The sequence below is a fragment of the Podarcis raffonei genome, chromosome 14 (genome assembly GCF_027172205.1).
Source record: "Podarcis raffonei isolate rPodRaf1 chromosome 14, rPodRaf1.pri, whole genome shotgun sequence".
NCBI lineage: Eukaryota > Metazoa > Chordata > Lepidosauria > Squamata > Lacertidae > Podarcis > Podarcis raffonei.
The window spans coordinates 25350576-25371922 of record NC_070615.1 but is presented as its reverse complement, the minus strand read 5'-3'; the positions used below and the strand labels follow the sequence as shown (position 1 = coordinate 25371922).

General features: G+C 42.3%; 1 protein-coding gene across 6 annotated transcripts in view; it reads left to right on the top strand.

The window, feature by feature from the left end:
- Positions 1-21347, top strand: part of MEGF11 (multiple EGF like domains 11) — a 339136-nt gene that overhangs the window by 68665 nt on the left and 249124 nt on the right. For all 6 annotated transcript variants that reach the window (XM_053365792.1, XM_053365790.1, XM_053365788.1 and 3 more), the window contains exons 2-5: positions 9843-9947; positions 13433-13556; positions 19711-19812; positions 21162-21262. In XM_053365792.1, the coding sequence (XP_053221767.1) occupies positions 13441-13556; positions 19711-19812; positions 21162-21262 (319 nt within the window). In that variant the 5' untranslated portion in view covers positions 9843-9947; positions 13433-13440. The remainder of the gene's footprint in view (positions 1-9842; positions 9948-13432; positions 13557-19710; positions 19813-21161; positions 21263-21347) is intronic.

Sequence of the window (21347 nt, the reverse complement as noted above, 5' to 3'; positions counted from 1 at the left end):
GTACAGAGCCGAGGGCCTTCTGGCGGTTCCCTCGCTGTGAGAAGCCAAGTTACAGGGAACCAGGCAGGGGGTCTTCTTGGTAGTGGCACCCGCCCTGTGGAATGCCCTCCCACCAGATGTCAAAGAGAAAAACAACTACCAGACTTTTAGAAGACATCTGAAGGCAGCCCTGTTTAGGGAAGCTTTTAATGTTTAATAGACTATTGTATTTTAATATTCTGTTGGAAGCCGCCCAGAGTGGCTGGGGAAACCCAGGCAGATAGGCAGGGTATAAATAATAAATTATTATTACATTATTATTATTATTTTCACAAACACATACATTTATATGCACACTTTTTACCCAGACTTTCCCTGACCCATAAGGTCAGACTACTGTTTTCCAGGAAGCTTTTAATGTTTAATAGACTATTGTATTTTAATATTCTGTTGGAAGCCACCCAGAGTATCTGGGGAAATCCAGCTACATGGGCGGGGTATAAATAATAAATAATAATGATAATTATTATTATTATTTTCTGTTGGAGGCGCAATTTGAGCTGAGATGCCTCAACTTCATCTTGATGGATGGTCGCTTGTGTGAGCGGCTCTGAGGTTAATGACCGTATACAATAAATCTTCTTGTAAATACAACTATTGTGTGCTGATTATCCAAGCCAACAGCCTGTCAGATCCTGCCAGATATTCTTTTGGAATGTGTAGAACAGAGGTGGGCAACCTGTGACTTTCCAGCCTTTTCTGCCATCATCCCTGGCCACTGGACCATGGGCCTCTAGAGAGCCACAGGTCCCCCACACAGCAATGTAGAAAGAGATGGAAAAATTTATTATTATTTTTCTGGGTCCATCCATCCATTCCAGAATCAACCCCCCCGCCTCAGAGGAGATATAGCTAACGTGGCCCCCTCCAGCTGTTGTTTGACTCCATCTCCCATCAGCTCCAGCCAGCATGGCCAATGGTCAAGGATGATGGGAGTTTGTAGTCGAAAACACCTAGAGGTAAGTGGTAGGCACTTCAAGGTAGTGTTTGGTTTCATTGTAATTTGTATTATTGTATGGTTTGTTTCTATGAACACCACTTAGAAATGTGAATGACTACATGGTATAGAAATGCCTTAAATGAAATAAATGCATCAGGCTGGAGGAGGCTGCTTTATGGTCTGGGAACATGATCAAAAGTTAATATGTGTGTGTGTACACACACCTACACAGACACACACATACACAGACACTCACATGCACAAACCCTGAGCTTCCTGCTGTGCTTTCTGGCCCTTGACTTTTTTCAAAGCAATCCTCCTGCTCCCCTACCAACAGAAACCTAGAGAAAATCCAAGCTGCATCTCTTCACAGTTTCATTTCCATTTTCCTTCTTAGGGCCATTATTGATGTGAGAGGCGAACTGAAGGGAAAGTGCCCAGAGGTTGCTTCTTTCCCTTTCCCTTTTGTAACGAATGTTTCTTTCTCTTGAAGGAGGACAGTTAGTCTTTAGTGTGTTTTATGGACGAGAGCTGGGCGGATGATAAAGCATAGGCTTGGCATATGACCCTGGTTGCTTTTTCAGCTTGGCAGAAGGAACGACCCTTTTCTAAGGCAGCGCAGCAGAGAGGAATTTCTCCGAAGCCCAGACAGAAGAGGGAGGTGGGAGGGGGGGCTGAGAACGATATTAATTTTTTAAATATTGTGTGCTGTCTGCCCCTATGAATGTTTGCATGGAAGTGAAGATGGTTTTCACAACTAGATAAGCCTCTGTAGGGGACGCGTGTGGCACTGTGGGTTAAACCACAGAGCCTAGGACTTGCCGATCAGAAGGTCGGCGGTTCGAATCCCCGCAACGGGGCTCCCATTGCTTGGACCCTGCTCTTGCCAACCTAGCAGTTCAAAAGCACGTCAAAGTGCAAGTAGATAAACAGATACCACTCTGGCGGGAAGGTAAACAGCGTTTCTGTGCACTGCTCTGGTTCACCAGAAGCAGCTTAGTCATGCTGGCCACATGACCCGGAAGCTGGCTCCCTTGGCCAATAAAGCGAGATGAGCGCCGCAACCCCAGAGTCGGCCACAACTGGACCTAATGGTCAGAGGTCCCTTTAAGCCTCTGAAGAATTGCAGTCTTATTTAGAAGATCTTGCACACTGCCTCCCTGATCGATCATATTTCCTACGGTCCCCCGGTCAAAGTTTTCCACAAAGTGGTTCTGTCACCTGGGCAGTCCACACCATTCAGCTATCAGGGCCATGCTGTGATGCCAGAGTAAACCAGGGGCAGGCAATATGACAGTCTCTAGATTTCGTGGGGTTACAACTTCCATCAGTCCCAGCCAGCATAAGAACATATGAAGATTCTGATAGATCATATCAAAGGGAGGCTATCTAGTCCAGCATCCTGTTCTCCCAGTGGCCAACCCAGATGCCTATGAGAGGCACCAATGCAGAACCTGCATGGCCCAGTAGGCAGGGATGATGGGAGTTGTAGTCTACTCCTGCATTAAACAATGGTTTTTAGCACCAAGTGTTCATATTGCACAAGTGATGGTCCCTCAAGACAACTTTTAAATGGAGCCGGTACACACATTAAGCTGCCCACCATCAGGCAATTGGAGCACCCATGGAAGGGAAGATTCCCTTTGTGTAGGAAAGTAGCATGTCAAGGGGAAAGCGCAGTCCAAGCCTGCAGCTATTGGGTGTGCAGGGAATCTCTTAGGGGAGAAATGAAAATTGGAGGGTGGGGGGTAGGGGGAAGGAAGGACTATCCCACTTGCACCTGTAATGGCAGTATAGGAATGGCATTCGAGGAAATCAAATCAAGTTCTACCTTGTTTTGAAGACTGATAAGTCTGGAGATTTTCTTGCTACTGAGATCTGCTGATATTCCAGCTAGCAGGGCTAATGTTAGTGTCTGGTCCAACAATCTTGAGGTGTTTTGCAACAGGGCCCTGTTCATCTCCCTCTTCCCCTCTATTTCTTAAGCGTTTGCTTTTATTTTCCGTACAGAGTGTCTTTCCCTCTGAGAGGTCGTAAATTCGCACCTGTATGTATGGGTTAGTTTATACAATTATTAAAAATCTAAATTTGTGCCATTCTATGGATCTAGGAATGCCCTTGCCACTTATAAACCCTTTCCTAAAAAATATGGGCAAAAATGTTGTCAAGTCAAGGGGAAGAATCAGTCGTATTTATAAGTTCTTGACCCTCTTTCTGCACAACACAGATGGTGTCCCAGGAGGCCTAGCAGATGCTAAGAGTTGTCACTCTGAGCCTGCAGACGGCTCCTGAACCCTCCACGGACCACCATAATTAAATCTGAACACACCCACTGGGAATTGGAAGTCACCTGGAATGAATCCCATGCTGTGCGGCTGTTTGCTTTTGAAAGATATCTGCAGGGCAGTTGTAAAGATGGTTTTCTGCCAAGGTTTTGCCAGGCAGGGAGGTGCTTTGGGGAGCTGGGGGGGCATATGGGGGATTAAAACGTACTGCCTTGGGGGAGAAGGTCTGCTGGCAGTTTGAAAACGCAGCACCAACGGAAGCACTGAGATCATAAATCCAGAAATAATAAAACCAGTAGGGTGGCAACCTGTCTTGTTTTAGATTGGACCAGGCTAGTTTTTGTGCCAGCTGACTTGCTGCTAACTGCTCTGGTTTATTTTTAAGGTTAGAACTCCTTGTGAGGGAAACGGGAACATATTTGATTAATATAATTCACATTCAGCAGAATATTGGATGTATTTCTCCTTCAGAAGAGGTCAGGGACCAGCAGTAGAATTATTACCCTGTGATCTGTGCTTCCCTTTGAAAAGTACCTGGGAGTTCCCTTAGGGATTTCCCACAATGCCTCAGAGTGATGCTGCAGCAAGGGGGCATTTTGGAAAATTGTAAGGGTTATTTCCCCCTGGGCACTTTCCCATTTCACAGAAGAAAACTGGACGCTTCTAAGACTCCCACCGCTCCTACAGAAAATAAGCAAAACACTTTTACATACCTACAAAGAAGCACAGATTTTTTTAAAAAACAAACAAACAAGCAACACGCCTTAAAAACAGGCATCCCCTCAACAAAATAACCACAGGCACAAAACCATAACCCTCAACTTAAATAAATAGGAGGGGCAGGAGCCCTTGACAGGCACCAGAGGGCACAGGGGTATCTATGAACATCACATTAGGGATGCCAGATTATATACCACCAGTTCATACAATAAAACACAGTGGTACAGAGTGTATACAATAAAATATCAGACCACATAGGAACACATGAAGCTGCCTTATGCTGAGTCAGAGCATTGGTCCCTCTAGTTCAGTATTGTCTACACTGACTGGCAGTGGCTCTCCAGGGTTTTAGGCAGGGGTCTCTCCTAGCCCTACCTGGAGATGCCGCTGGGGGTCAGACTTGGGATCTTCTGCATGCACAACATGTGCTCCACCACAGAGCTATGGCCTATAGGAAATGATTTAACCTGAGTGTCTGATCCAAAGAATAAAAACCCTAAACAAGTGCATTGTCCTGTCTATGAAAAAGTCTCCAAGAGACACCCAAAAGTCAGGAGATAGCAAGGATTCACTCATTCATTTTATTTGTATGCCACTTTTCCACACACAAGGGACACAGGTGGCGCTGTGGGTTAAACCACAGAGCCTAGGGCTTGCCGATCAGAAGGTCGGCGGTTTGAATCCCTGCGACGGGGTGAGCTCCCATTGCTTGGTCCCAGCTTCTGCCAACCTAACAGTTCAAAAGCACCTCAAAGTGCAAGTAGATAAATAGGTACCGCTCCAGCGGGAAGGTAAACGGCATTTCCGTGCGCTGCTCTGGTTCGCCCGGAAGCTGTACGCTGGCTCCCTCGGCCAATAAAGTGAGATGAGCACTGCAACCCCAGAGTCGGCCAGACTGGACCTATGGTCAGGGGTCCCTTTACCCTTTCCACACACATACTCTCAAAGCGGCTTACAACAAGAAATAGGGATGCATTTCAAACAAACGCTACAAAACAATTACATGATAACATAACAGAGCAATGACATAGTAACAATTTCATAATGACATAGCACACCCAAAATCTAACAACATACAAAAATCTATATTTCAATACTATAAATATAGTAAGATTACTTAAGCAGCCTGCAGCATCTGATAGCAGAAATAACAAGGGAGGATGCCTGCTGAATCTCTGCAGCACTAAATGCTCATCTTCTAGTGAAAGCCAGTAGGTCCTCTGTAACATGGGGTACGAGTAACAGCACTCCTCTGGGTGATCTCAATGATCTAGCTGCAAAACAAAGGCTCAGGGTTCAGCATTCACTGGGAATGGTTTAGGTCAGTCTGTGTCTCTCACTACGCTGACTGCTTCTTGATGTTTTTGACATATTAATTTGAAGGAACTTGCCCACCAATTTTTCTGATGGATTGTTGTCACCCTGCCCTGTTACTGGAAAACTAGGTGCTTTTGCTAATAATTTCCTGGAAAGAAGCCCCGCCTTTGGGAGAAACAATGGATAATAAATGAGTTAGACGTTACCGGAGATGAAAGATGAGTGAAATTATGCAAAATTAAATTGCAATAGGTGTCGGATCCAGTTGTGTTTCTATTTGTCATTGCATCCCTGGAGTAGCTTATGAAAATTAAAGGCTGGTTCTTGGAAAGGGGAGACCGCCATAAGGTGTTGACAATGAATGTCAAAATTCAAAAGCTTCAGTGTGATCCAGAGGTAACAACTGGAGCCAGTTCAACACTGGAGCTTTCATCAGTGGCTTGCCTAATCAGGTATAGGGACCCTCGGACCCTCCAGGACTCTCTGTCTAGCCCTGTCAGGAATGAGCCAGCTCCAAGCGAAGGTTTGCAGCCAAATGCAGAAAGCAGCCAGGAACAGGGAGGCTTTGATGTTAGTCAGGCAGGGGAGAGCTGGCAGCTGCAGAATTTGGCTCTTCCTGACCTTGACGGGTGGGCTGATAAGACAGTAGCTGAGAGCAGGCTAGAACACAGCCAAAGCTTACTGGAAGCTCAAATAGGTGTGAATAGACAAGGAGACAGTTTATCAGAAGAGGAAGAGGCTGGAGCTAATCCAATAAGTCCGAGGAGTCAGTGAATGGGAGGGCTTCTAGATAGGAAGCAAAACAAGAGATGCAAGGGGCATTGATTCAATATATTCTGTAGACACTGGAAAGAATCTTCAGAAGGGTCATCTTGAATAATGATGCCTTTGTTAGAGCTGTCCGGAGCTATCTGTTTGTTTTTGCAATAAATCCTCCTTTTTAATTACCTACGCTTACTGTGTTATCAAGCTGGGAAGCTGGACTCCTGACAGGCCCTCAGGACTCTCCCTAGGCCTTACCTCTCTGGCCACACCACCTGCTCTCCATAGCATGCCCCTCATCAGCCCTGCTTTGCACCCTCCTTGAGTGCTTGTGCTTGCCTGGAATGTGTCCTTGAACTCTGATAATGCTTCCTGCTTGCCTAGATGTGTGTGTGTGTGTGTGTGTGTGTAAACAGCCCTACTGTAAAAGGTAAAATTAGCATTAATTGCTAAGCCCACTTCTGCTGCTGGCCCCACCCGCTGATAGCATGTGGCCCGTAGAAGGTTGCACAGGAGGGAATGTGGTCCACCATTTAAATAGTATTATAACTTATCCCACAGACTTAAAAGTAGGTGCAAAAATGCCCATCCACACTTTCGTTTGTCCTGTGATTTCTAGTATATTGTGTCACTCTGTTATCATGGGTCCGAGAAAGGTGGTTTTTGCTGTTGCTCTGCTTTCCCTGGGAAAGCCTGCTGAATTGTGACAAATTTCAATCCGCAACAAACCCAAAGAAAAATTTGTCCCTCTTCTGAACTGGTCTTGAAATAGTTCCTGAACTGACTTCTGTGTGCTTTTCCGTGAGTGTCATTGGGGACGGTCTGCTTCCATCTCTTTTCCCATGCTACCCCTGCAGAATAATTTTTCCAGCATCAAGCACTTCTGGTTTTCTCAGCACGTTCATTTTTTTTTTAAAAAAAAATTCCCCCCTATTTAGCGCTCGTATAAAAAATTCTGATCAAACAATATACGTGCAAAATATGTGTGCTCCCACTTGTTTGTTTTGATTGGTTTTGATGCTTCTAATCATGACTCACTCATCTTAGGAGTCTCATAATAACAGAATCCAGCTTGTCTCCCTTTTGAAGAGAGCCAGTTCACAATAATGTTGTTTTGAGTAAATGGGGTTAAAGTGAAAGTTCAAAGACAGCCCTGGGTTGCTGTAGGAAACTCTCCCAGCCTCTGGCTGAGGAAAGAAGTCATTAGTGAGCAGTAAGCTATGCTGTGATTCGGAGGTTCATTATCTCATATACAGAAACCTTGAGAGAGGATGAGTATTTAAGACTCTCTTGCACAACTCTGTGGTTTTCTTGGTCATTAGTCTTTGAGCTTGAGTTTGGTTTTAATGTATTCTTTCCTCCACGGACAACTCGGTGCACCTGTACTCTGTTTCTCCAGCAGCAATTTCTTTGAAATTGGGCAAGGAGGAGGAGGATTATGTCTCCCACTCCATCCGAAAGAATCTCACATTCCTGATCCATTTTCATAAAATGTCTTTGGGAATTTAGTTCTTAATGTCCAAAATTCTTGATCTGATTTAAATTACAATCTTGGGAGTTCCTCTTGAAGAGTCGAATGAATTCATTAGCATTAAAAGTCAGGGAAGAAAAATATTAATTTGTACTTCTTTAATGCAGTGTCTACTCGCACACCCTCCAGACTTACATATTCCCCCAGTATCCTTTGACATTTTTGGGATAAGTAGAAATATACATCTCCTACTGAATCATGCAAGCATCTGAATGCAGGGACTGCTGTGGATCGGCAGCCAAAAGTTGGGTTTTAATTCACTTGCTTTTCTTGCCTACCTGTGGCTTTAAAACAAGTAACTACTTTAAAATATTTATTTAAATATTTATTTATCATGTGTATTCCCTGTTCTTTAGCTTCTAAACTTCTTAGTATACTGTACTACATTGGATACAACCCAATGAAACTAAGGGCTTGTCCATACTTTGTTTGCTCCTCTGCTTCACCCCAGGAAAACTGACAGTTTAGCACTGAATCGGAGCAAACAGCATATAGATTTTCCCAAGGATTGCCATTTGTTCTGATTTATTGCCAAAGAGCAGGTTTTCCAAGGGAAGGCAGTAGGGCAAAGACAAAACTGCTCGGATCTGTGATGTCCAGGCACGGGACAAACAGAGGTATGGTTGAGCTCTAAGTTAAAGTCACTTAGCAGTGTATGGGTTGTTTTGGTGGAATATTGCACAAGGGAAAAGACTAACCAGATATTGTTGTGCAGTTGAGTTATTGTTGGAACGTGCAAGAGAGCAGCCCTGACATATGATGGGACAAGGGAGAAATTTGACTCAGTTCACATTTAAAGACAAATTGCCTAATCTGTGCCTTCTGAAACAACACACGAACCAAAATGCAGCTGTCTTCTGAAATTCACACATCTCCAAATTTTGCAGTGCAGTTCTCTAGCCAAGTACAAAAATGCATATAGACTGGGGTAAAGTGTTCATATGAGTGTATATATTAGTGAAGACAACATACAAAACTGTGTTATGTGCTGGGCAAAATGGTTTTGAAAACCTGTGCATATTAGGGAAAATTGCATACAAATATTAGGAGAGATATACACTATCTATTAACTTTCTATACCCTCCTTCATTTGATGATTACAGAGCAGTTTACAATATAAAAAACTTAAATGCATAACATAGTAACAAAACCAATACTGCCCCGCAGTTTAAAAGGCCATTTATTATTTAATTAACCAAAGGTCTAGGAGGCTAGAAAGTTACTGGCTGATTTTCAGAGAGAGCCATGTGGTCTAGTCTAACCCATCTCTTAAGGGATTGAAATGAGAACAGAATGTGGGGACTGGGAACTCCTCTATGCTTTCCTGTAGTCCTTGGATGGGCTACAAAGATCCGCAAACAGTCAGTTCTTTGCTTTATGCGTATAGTCCCCCTTCTACAATAACTAATATATCCTAGTTCTGTGTGGAAAGTTGGTTTAAAAGGTTTGAAATAAATAAATAACTGGGAATGTGGCTCACCATTGCTTCTTTCAACCTGAACCTTAAAGTCACTCTTCAGTCTATATAGGGCTCTTCCAGATGTCTCTTTCAGTATGCATTCATGATGATTTGTGCTTGTGATGGTACTGGGAAGTTCCTACACTATTTCAATTTCAACACTGTTTGTGCCTGCGAAAGTTCTGAGGCAGACATACTGCTTCATTTCCATTTTCTGCATGTCCCATAATTTCTTGCTGAAATCTTCTAACTTCTTATACCACAAAATGTTCTGGTTCATTTTTTGTTCTGCTTTTGTTGTGCAGCAGCCTGCAAGTGTCCCTTCAGACAGCAGTAATGTAAAAGCACTGGGAAAGCATGGCAAAACATCTAATAAAACAGAATGATGTGTGGACAGTCCAGTATAAACCCATTACTAATGCAGTATTATTACATTAATGACATGTTGCAGAATATCCTCCAACAGCCTTCCCTCAATTTGGAGAGAGCCCTAAATGTGTGCCCTGATCTTCCTTATTCTTGTTTCCTACTTTATTCCCCATTCCTTACTCCCCCACTTTTTAAATATTTAACCTGAATGTGATAGGAAATGCTGATTAGCTTTTGCATTTGAAAAATCCTCATTTTGGTCATCTGGTCGCTGGTACATCCAGCACAATTTCACTCTGGCATTACTTGAGCAAATATTTGCAAGTAGGGATTTCCTCCGTCAAGACACCTATCTACATCTGTTTTTTAATTCACTTCTTCTCCTTCCCTTTGTTCAGCTGTGTATTTCTCTCTCTGCAGTTTCTGAAGGACGTCTGAAAAGCCTGCAGAGTGGTTCTTTTTCTTGCCAATGAACTCTGAATACTTGATGGATTCATAGCCACAAGGGATTTACAGCACACTGAGGTGAGACTGTTAAAAACTTGCAAATTCAACTTTTAGTTTGCTTTTTGTTTTGTTTCAGTTAAACAACATAAACAGAGCTTACTTTGGACATATTTGACAGGTGGCCAATCTTTCCATTACAGGGGTTATTACAATAACACTATAACAATGAACTAGCGCTTGAGTTAGCTGTTTATTGTTACCCTTCTTCTCTGTGAATCCTCTCCCTTTTTTGTCATGTCTTTTAGATTTTAAGTTCATTAGCAAGGACTGGGTTTTTTCCAATGTAAATCCCCCCCCCCAAAAAAACCTTTCAATAAATAAAGTGAAACAAAGTAAGCCACAATCAGATTTTGGCTGCGATTCAGGAGAAAACAAGGCCTTGTTTTCACTGAGGTGGTAAACCTTAGGAAGGTGGCTAGGTTGAGGCCCATGGAAAACCCTAACATACTGATTTTCTATATCCAAGGAATCTTTTTGTATGAAGTCTTTTTAACCCCAGCCCGCCATCTGAAGTGACAACAGCCTGACAAGAGGTTGACCACTTCAGGTCAAAACTGGGCCAAAGAATGGGCCAGAGTGAAGCAGTGCCTGAGAGAAAAATCTTGTTCTGAGGGAAAAAAATTCACAACATGATGTGTTTTTGTTAATTATAGCTGATTGGGTTGTGTGTTCCCATTATCCATCACGTCACTTCCAAATGGTTAGGCCTCCTTTCTCTCTCTTTTAACTTTATTACCTCAGCTTTCTCACTGACACCAAGCCATTCATTGCCAGTTTCATTATAACGGGATGAAAATACCTTCTCTCCACTAACCCACTAATCTTAGTGTTCATCTTAACATTTCTACTAAGTTACCCTCCTTTCCTCCCTCCCTTAGGATTGATTTTATTTTATTTTTTTGCTCATGCCTCTTCTTGCTACAAAGTGCTTTGTGCGTGAAATGGCAGCCGCTCTAGATTTTAGCTTTCTGAAGTTTCTTGACAGAGAGAGACTTGGTCATTTTTGCCTTACTTTGTTATTGATTTTAATAATATTTCATAACTGATCAACTTAGCATACCCCAAGCAAGGCAGCTCCTATACCGTTATAAGCATGAGGAATAATTACACTTGACATTAACTCGAGACAACCGTGTTTCTTGACATCACTCTGGGAGTGATTGTTGCATATCCATATCTGAAACAGAAGAAATAAAATCCCACCAAACAGAATTGAAATGTTCAGGGCCCTCTTTTCCCTTGGAAGCATGTAGTTATGTGTTATTTTTCCTGCAATGGCAGGAGCCCATAAGGAAATATTCAAATTATGTAGTGCTTTCCAACGTTGCACTATGGAAATCTAGGCAGCTACCAGCATCCATGTAAGAAGATCGTTGGTTAAAAAAAAAAAAGGCCTTTGGTCAATCTACATGTTCAACAAAGAAAACTGAGGGAAAGCATGAATAGGTGTTTTAATTATTTTAGTTATTTCTTGGTGCCATTTATGCATTGCTGACATGGTATCTGGCGTCAAAACATAGATTTGCTGCATTTTTTGACTAGCTCCTCCAGCTGCCTTTGTTGACCTGGTGCTCTGCAAATGTTTTGGACTCCAACTTGCATCAACTTCAACATTATGTTAGCTTTGGCTGATTGGAGTTGTAGGCTAAGACATCTGGAGGGTCGCAAGTTGTGGAAGGCTTGTTGAAGTAATACAATGCTTTTCTATGGTGAACATATTTATTTATTTATTTAGACTATTTCTATAAAAGGTAAAAAAAAAAAAAAAGGGTAAAGGACCCCTGGACGGTTAAGTCCAGTCAAAGGCGACTATGGGGTTGTGGCACTCATCTCGCTTTCAGGCTGAGGGAGCTGGCGTTTGTCCACAGACAACTTTCCGGGTCATGTGGCCAGTATGACTAAACCGCTTCTGGTGCAACAGAACACCGTGATGGAAACCAGAGCACACAGAAACACCGTTTACTTTCCCGCCACAGCGGTACCTATTTATCTACTTGCACTGGTGTGCTTTCAAACTGCTAGGTAGGCTGGAGCTGGGGTCACAGGAACTCACCCCGTTGTGTGGATTTGAACTGCCAACCCTCTGATCGGCAAGCCCAAATTCTAAGCAGCGTATACAAAAGTAAAACAACAACAGATGTTACAAAATGTGCAGCAAAACTCTTAATGCAAGCTACTAATAAATAGACAATCTCAATTCCTTCTCTGTCCGCTTTCTCCATGCCACACATAATTTTATAGACGTCTGCCATATCACCTGTTCCTCGCTTTTTCTCTGCACTAAAAATTCTCAAGTGCTACAGTCTTTCCTCATAGGGGAATTGCTCTAAGGACAGTCCTGCCACATTGCATCCTAAACACCAAAGATGTGTAAGGACCCTAAAGGGTTGCATGCACCCCCTGCAAAAACCTGTGAGGCTCTGACTCTGGTTTGACCTCCAGAAGGAGGGAAACTCTATCCCTGGGGGCCGCCATCAACCATGCCATTTGTCATTTGTATTTTGTGAATGTAGAACATTATAAAGATCCCTGGGAGTGAATGACTACAGAAAAGGGAGAAACCCAGTTCTTGTTTTGATATGAACCTACCTAATACACACTTTCAAAAAAACTACCCCAAGCACCACACCATCCTTCAAAATTTGCATTTCTCTGAAATTTTGCAGTGTAGTTCTTCAACCAACAATGTGTATATCAGGGGAAAGTGTTCATAAAGTGCATGTATATATGTGAATATAACTTTAACTTGCATAAGGGAAAATTGCATACAAAAATGTGTATAATAGGAGGAAAAAATAGTATATATTTTTTTAATTGCAAGCTAATGGGGGAAATGTAACAAACTAAACTTAAAACATAGGGGGAAATGAGAAATGGAGGGCAACTTGTAACTGGCAGATTCAGCCATCATTAATTGCAATGGCAGGGAGCTGAAGTCTATCTCTCAGGTATATCATAGCCCTTAAAGCTTTATGTCGAACGAGAACTTTCTAAAATGGTGCCTCAAAAGCAAATGGATTTCTTCTCTGAACTCCGTAATAAGTCCTGAAAATTCAATTGATTTTCTGTCAATCAATCATAATCTGTAGTAGCCATGTTTTGGAGGCAGATTTGGCAGCCTTGTGCTTGACACTTGCAAACTCCGTTCAAATTAACAAGCTATTATAATGCCTCAGTGGTTCACTTTAAGGAAATCTTTTTTAAAAAAATATTCTTTTTTTAAAAAAAATGAGCACAGGAATTGCGGAAAGAACACATTGCTAATGGAGAAAATTAATGCCAACAGATGCTTTGGCCTTCAGTTTTCTCTTTTCTTTTTTTTAAAGCTTTGATTCCTGACGTGCTGGGTAGCACATCTTTTAGGCCGAGAGATGATAACACTCCAACTCCAACACTCTAACCACTACACCAGACTGGCATAAAATGTACCAGAAGCTATAACTGGTTAATTATGATACTAGGAAGCAATTGTTTGTCTTAATGCTTTTCTCTCCTTTGCTTAGAAGCAGCGATGATGTTCTGCCTCCTCCTGTGGTGGAATCTCAAAGTCCTTGCCCTGTCTCTCCTTCTGAAAACCACCATCTCCTTAAATCCAGATGACCCAAATGTTTGCAGCCATTGGGAAAGGTAAAATGTTGCTCCCTCGCAGATTTAAAAACCTCTGTATACCACTTCATTTATAGAGCAGTTCTCAACATAGTTCGATACAAAACTGTAATAAAAATGTTGTCAAGACACACTGAGCCTTCCTTGGGCAGAAAATTCCACAGACCCACAGTTGAGGACCCCCTTCTCAGTCACAATCCACCTCATTTTTGAGGAGGACCTTGAGAGCAGATCTTCCATTGTAGAACAGTGTCCTCTTATGAACAGTGCTGCAAGATTGGAGGCATGCCCGGAGGAGTTTACTTTGAGTTCTCTCTTGTGTGTGCACTACCTGCCTTCAGAGGAGTCTCATTTCCCCAGCTGTGGTTGTGCTGTTGTCCCCCTGGTCAAAATGCTCATGGAGATCTTGATATGAGGAATGCAGTCAAGGAACTGTTATCATTGTGGGTGACTTCAACTATCCTTCTATAGACCGGCTACATAAGTGTTCCAGTCATGACAAAGAGGTAAAATTTCTGAATACCCGAAATGACTTGTGCCAGCCATTACTGACTTGTTAAGCTGAGGTTGCTGCTCATGTGGTCATAACTTCCAAAAGGGCAGGAATATGAGGCATCCATCTCCTCTTCTTCATCCAAACCTAGGTAACCTTTAAACTATCTGACTGTGATTTGTCACCTTTGGAATTTCTGCTTTGGGAAGGGCTTTGCGTGAAAGCCCCAGTTTCAGTGCCTAGCATTTCCAGGTAGAGCTGGGAATTGACCTCTGCCTGAAACCATGGATAGCTGCTGCCAGTCAGTGTAGACAACAATGAGCCAGATGGGCCATTTGTCTGACCTTGTATAAAGCAACTTCCTACGTAGGTCCCACTTTTCTGCCGTAAAGCTCTTAAGCTAAGCACAGTCTTGCTTGTTTTATCCAAGAACAGGCTCTTTAAAATGTGTTTCACCTTATGCTATAATGAATATGAATCTTCTTTAAGTAACATAAACAGCTCTTAGTGGCATTCTGAAGTTCATTATGCTTAGATTTATTAAGGTGTTGTGTGCACACATTTTTATTTTTTTTTTAAGGATGTTGATCACGCAGCACAACAGGCTTTGAGGGCAAACGTGGGTGGAGATGGAGCCTGTGATTTGGTATTGTTTGCAGTTGCACAGCAAAGTACATTTCAAGCCCAGGAATACAGTATTGATTTTGTGTGAAGGGAGTCAGCAACCCAGAGACACAATCAAGGAGAAACAAAAATTAAATACCAGAATTGATTGGCTGCCCCGGCCAAGATGACTGTGATACTTAGATGGTAATAAATCAGCCCAAAGAGATTGAGTTAGGGTGAGGTCAAGAGGAGCAAACAGGATCATAAAATAATAATCAAGATGACGAGGGGGTTTATGTTAATAAAAGAGTAGTCTAAATACGTTCCGCTTTGGCATATTTGCCAGCAGGATATCTCATTGCCCCGCGCAGACAAAAGAGAGGCCAGCTCTTAGGGCTGACATTTTGTTGGCTGACAAAACCAGGTGCTTAAAGCCCTGTGCCCAAAGCACTGTAGGGTATACTCCTGCACACACACAGGTTTTCCAGTAGGAGTGGGGGAGAAATACATTTTGGCATGAAACTCTCTAACTTGCACTTCCTGAAACAAGGTGGGAACCAATGTACTTAACCCTTTGGCATTTGCATTTCTCTGAATTTTGCACTGCCATTCTCCAACCAAATAAGGTGTATTAAAATGTGTATATTGGGGGAAACCAGGGCTATTTTTCTAGCAAAATGGTGCTGAAGCTCACCATGAACCTTGTTCTCTTAGAATGGCAATGGAACCCACCTGAGAGGTGCTGGAGCTGAGCTCTGATGAGTTCTGGCTGGGGGGGGGGGAAGCCCAGGGCGAAACTATGCATATATTAGTAAAAAATGCATTGTATTGGGAGATAGTCCTTGCCAAAAATGGTGTATATCAGGAGAAATTCTCACTAAAACACTGACGGATTTTCTTGAGGACTTCCAAAAAAAAATGTGGAAATGTGGAGAACTGAACTTAAGAATGGGAAAATGAGAAAACTGAAATTGACAGATTTGTCCCTGCTTAAAATGTGGCCACAATCATTTCTGATGTTGGCTATCACGGTAAGGCCTCTAAATCCAAAGAGCTTCTGCTCTCAGGCAAATGGCAGGTTCAGACTAAGCGTCAACCCTTGGATTGTCTTCATTTAGGACCCCCATGTTGCAGAGCTCAGGTACATATCAATCCTCTTAACTAAGTGAGTTTCAGGACCCTGAAGGTAATACTTTTGAACCCTGACAGCAGAGCAATCAATAGAAACAGACTGACAGGCATTGAAGGTGATCTCTAAACCTACTCTGTCTTGATACAGCGTGCTTAACTCCCCCAAAGGCTGCTGTTTTATAAAGCAAGACACTGTATTAATAAGTAGTAATAGGATTTACTAAATATGGATTTTTTAAAAAATACATCCTTACAACAACCCCTTAAACTAAGGAAAGCGTGCAAGGGAAGTGCTGTGTAAGGCTATTGGTGAAAAAAGCGTGAACAAAAATACAAATTTTGCTTTGAAATGCATGTTTTAGGGAGGAGCTGTATTGAAAAGATTTGGAAAGCTTTGAAAAAAATGTGCGTTTTATGGCCAAAATGTATAGGAAAATGTGTACAACTTACATGCGGATTTCTTGCATGTTCTTTCAAAACCCAGGATGGAGCAGACCCATGATTGAGTGCTTGCTGAACCCACATGCAATGGGCTTAGGTTAGACTAATAGAACCATAGAATTGTAGAGTTGGAAGGGATCCCAAGGGTCATCTAGTTAAACCCCCTGCAATGCAGGAATCTCAACTAAAGCATCCATGACACATGGCCACCCAACCTCATCCGTTCCTCATAAGGCTTGGTTTCCAGACCTTCGATCATCTCGGTCGCCCTCCTCTGCACATACTCCAGCTTGTCAATATCCTTTTAAAATGGTGGTGCCCAGATTTGGACACAGTATTCCAGGTGTGGTCTGAGCAAGGCGGAACAGAGCAGGACTATTACTTCCTTTGATCAGGACGCTATACTTCTGTTGATGCTGCCTAGAATAGCATTAGCTTTTTTTGCTGCTGCATCACACTGTTACCTCATGTTAAGCTTGTAGTCTACTGAGATTCCTAGATCCTTTTCATATGTACTACTGTCAATCCAGGTGTCTCCCATCTCATATTTGTGCAACTGGTTCTTCCTGCCTAAGTGCAGACCCTTACATTTGTCCCTGTTGAAAGTAATTTTGTTATTTTTGGCCTAGTTCTCCAGCCTGTTAAGATCATACTGAATCCCGATTTTGTCTTCTGTGTCATTGGCTACCCCTCCCATTTTATTGGTTGACGCAATGCTAAAGTTTTTCAGGGAATAAACAAACAAACAGAGAACCCGCTGCTTAACTCACAATTTATGGTTCTCAATTACTGGTTAATTTCTGCTACAAATTATCTTGGATTAAAATAGGTTCTGTTTAAAATGAGCAAAAGTGAAAAATCAAGCCCCAGAGACCTCTTTCCTGTTTCTAATATAAAAAAGCCTTGTGTTTGATTGGTGTGCCCATCATTTTGCGGTGCTTGTGCCTTCATCATCAGAATGAAGTGCCGGGAAGCCTCGACAGCATTATGTTAATATGTGCTTTTAATTAGCCTTTTTTGTACACAAGTAAAAGCTGAACAGTCCCAGGAGGAAGAATATCTGATATGGTTTTATGTGAGGGCATAGAACTCCCCCCCGATCCCTCTTTCTTTCTTTTTTATTAATGGTGGCAAGCTTCAATCAGTTTACATTTTTCCATTGCTCTTTACAAGATTTCCTTTTTTCTTGGTTCAGAAGCTCCGTGTCAGAGACAAAGCTTTGAAAATCACTTGCCTGTTCTTTCAGTGTTCCACATCGTGAGGGCAGTTTGTGACTTGTCCATACTTGGAACCTGATGTCTCCCCCAACACAGCCCCCACTTCCACAGCTTGTAGCCATCAGTAAGCCCAGAAATGAATACTGGTTTAACTGGATGGCGGCCAGTTTCAGCCTGCAGGCCTGCAAATTAAGGACACACATTGTTTTTGGTGGGGTGGGGGCTGCTGCTTTGGTTCTGATGTCTCAGTATTTATTTATTATCCATTATTCATTATCATTCATTTATTATTCATTATTCATTAAGAAATAATACCTGAGTGGCGTACAATATAACAAACATAATAACAATAAGTTATGTTAACGCAAATAAAACACATTGATCCAGTGGGGCAGGCATGCCAAACTTCACCAAAAGCAAGGTGACTGAAGGCATGGTTGCAAAAAAATGTTTTTTGAACTTGTTTTTAATAGCCCACCAGGGTCCTTCGTACTTAAAAATGGAGTGATTTCTTTAAATTAAAGATGGCCTTTCTAGCAATCTATGGCAGCTAATATGAGAAGTAATTCATCAGGAGCCAGAGTCAGGGGCAGGTCAGCAATAATACACCTGGTGTCAGTGAAGTTAATTCTTTTTCAAAGGAACCAAAACAGCACAGGGCTGGTGATCACAGTAACACTTCCCAGGAGGTCTTGTCCCAATGAGGCAGTTGCGAAGACTGAAGGTCCCTGCTTTCCCACAGCTCCCTAAGGCTCCTCCCCCGGTTCCTTCCCTAGGAGCCTAAGGCTCCTTCATCTTGTCTCTCTTTGCTCTGCTCACTTCATTTCTCTGCATGTTATGGAAGACCAGAAGGGAGAAGGGCTTGTCACAGGAGGAGCTGGAGACCCCCCTGGCTTCTTCAGTAGCCTACCACATCTCAATCTCTGGGCCTCCCTCCTCTCTAAGCTTCTGTTTCTGTCTCTGATTCTGGACTGCTCTCTGCTGCAGCCTCTTCCTGCTCACTAAAACCTGTTGCCTCTTCAGCTTCCTCCTCCCAGTCTTCTCCCTCTTACCACTCTTCATCGTCCGACCACCAGTCCCCTGGCTCTGAGCTGTCTTTCCCCAGCAGTTCCCTTGGGGGTTCCCCAGCTGGTGTCTCCTACCACTCCTGTGCACTCAGCCAGTCCATGACATAATCTTTCACTTATTTCTTGATCTGAAAAAGCTTTGGCCAATGTGAGCATCTATCTAGCTTTCATCTGTTATTAGACCAATTAGCTCAGTATCAACTTTTTAAAAACCCTGGACAGCCTTACCTTTGCTGGTGGTTGACCATTGTTTGGTGCCTCAGGGAACCTAAAACAATTAAAGCAGGTCATTCAGGATTTGATTTGGGGAAGTCCTCTTCTGATGCAGGCTACAATCTACCAAAATCACCTTTCCCCGCTCCACCTCTTTCCCCCTTTTCTTCCTAATGTCTCAACAAATGAAACTGATCTGTAAAAAATGTTACTTGGGGGAAAAAGAGAGAGAGAAAGATTGCACATACTTTTGTAAACCAAGAAAATCTTTAATAAAAATACATTAACAACCACCACCACCACCACCTCACGGGTATCTACCATTAGGTCATGATCGACCTGTTGGACATTCCTGCTATATGCCACTGCTGCAGCTAGAACCTTATTGGCACAAAGGTGGAGAAGAAGTATAGTACCCACTAAGGAAGAATGGCAGTGTAAAATGTTTGAACATGTTGAACTGGCTGGTCTGACAAACAAGTATAAGAGAAAATGGAGATAAGGAATACAAAGAGGAACGGATCATGTTTATTGAATATTTCAAGAGCCAGTATGAACAAATACATAGCCTAGCAGGTCTCAGGTAAATCCAGCAGAGTTGAAAGAGATAGAGGTTTTTAATAGATAACAAATTGGATGATTAAAAAGATGTGGATTATGCAGAGCAGTAGAAAAGCAAAGGAAGCAGGAAAAGGGTGGAAGGAAAGTCATATATGGTATATGTATACATGCTGTATTTGGTACGAAGTTGTAAGTGGGACAAGGGGAGCAGGGTTAAGTATGCTCTCTGTTCCTGTTTTTGCAAGTAAAAAAAGGATAAATATTCCAAACAAATACATGCTGGGTCTTTGGGAGACCTTGGAGGGCCAGAGTGATTTGCTGTGACTTGTAACCTTCACATGTTGCGGAGAGCAGGAGCTTTAATATATGAGCGAGAGAGAGGGGCAGGGGGAGCTTTTACAAGCTAATGACCCACCTTTTCTCCCCCTTTCATTGTCTGCTTCCAGCTATGCCGTGACTGTTCAGGAATCGTACTCACATCCCTTTGATCAGATCTATTACACGAGATGCACGGATATCCTGAACTGGTTCAAGTGCACTCGACACAGGTAAGTGGCGATCGGAAGATATTTCAATCTCCCTCTACCGTTTCATCTTCTCCACATTGCCTTCTTTTTATCTAAGCCTCGGTGATGCTCTCAAGATGCTGAGGATAAATATAGACCTCTCTTTGCCAGAATCCTCCTGCAAAATTAAAGAGGCTGAAATGGAATTTTTTTCTTCCAGAGAACTTGCTCTTTTTTTCTTTTTCTTTTTTGTTGTTGAAAACAAGACCAATTTGGTATTGTAAATCTGCAACTAATTTGGGTTTATTATTATTATTTTACCTTTTTTGGAACAAAACATAAAATTTGGATTTAAACTTAAGTCACCCAATTCAGAAGGAATGAAATGTAAATATCCTGGGGGGAAAGTGCAGAGAAGAAGAACTCAAAAGAGCACCTTCCTCTATGAGGAAAGGTTACATTTGAGAGTTTTTAGTTTAGAAAAAAAGGTGAGTAAGGAAGGGGTGTGGGGAGAGAAATGATAGAGTTGTTTAAAATGATGCATGATGCATGGTGATTAAGAAAGTGGACAGGGAAGGTTTTCTCCTAGAACCAAGGGCCATCTAGTGACGCTGAATGTTGTGAGGTTTAGGGTAGACAAATGAAGCAATACTTCACACACCACAAGTTAAACTTTGGGAGTTGCTACAATGTGGTGACATTTGCTGACTTGGCCTGATACACTGGGGCTCTTCCTGTGTTCTTAACTGAGCCCTGAATCACACATGTGCATGCATAACTTAGGTTTGGTTTTTTTACTACTGATGGAAGTATACATGTTGGATGACTGCAGCTATGAATCATTGACTCCAGTGAAAAACTTGGTTCTTTGAGATGCTACAGCATGAATGTCTGTTCAAATGGAAGCCATCACTTGATAATTGCAGTCATCAAACGATGAGCATACATTCACGGATTATCTGTGATATAAAACAGACTAGTTTTCTGCATTGTAGCAGCAATATATTTAATTTGAAGTTCAAATATGAGTTGCACTACAGTTCACAGATGGGTTCAGGAAGTGCAAAGCAGGCAGGTTCACATTAAAATGTGGACAGGAACCAAATTTCACTCCTGTTCCTTTTTAGAGGCAGGCAATGGATTTTGACATTCTTATTTCCACAGAGAGAGACACACAGAGAAAATTGTTTTAGAGTATGAATTGAACTGTAGAGTTCGAAATCTGTATTGATCACACACACACACACACACACACACACACACAAAATATATATATCAAAAAACATTTGAAAGTAATTATTGAACATACCCTCCAGGCAGTAACACAGTGCAAATAATATTCTGAGTGTGAGCATTGATTTCCAATGTGTTCTTTCTATCTCACAATTTAGAATAAGTTATAAGACAGCATATCGGAGGGGACTGAGGACTATGTATCGGCGACGATCGCAGTGCTGCCCAGGATATTACGAGAGCGGAGACTTCTGCATCCGTATGTACATGAGTTTTGCTGGGTTGGTAGGGATGTGGTGCTGGTACTGGACCATTTTATACAGTTGTTGCCCAACTTTCCAGAT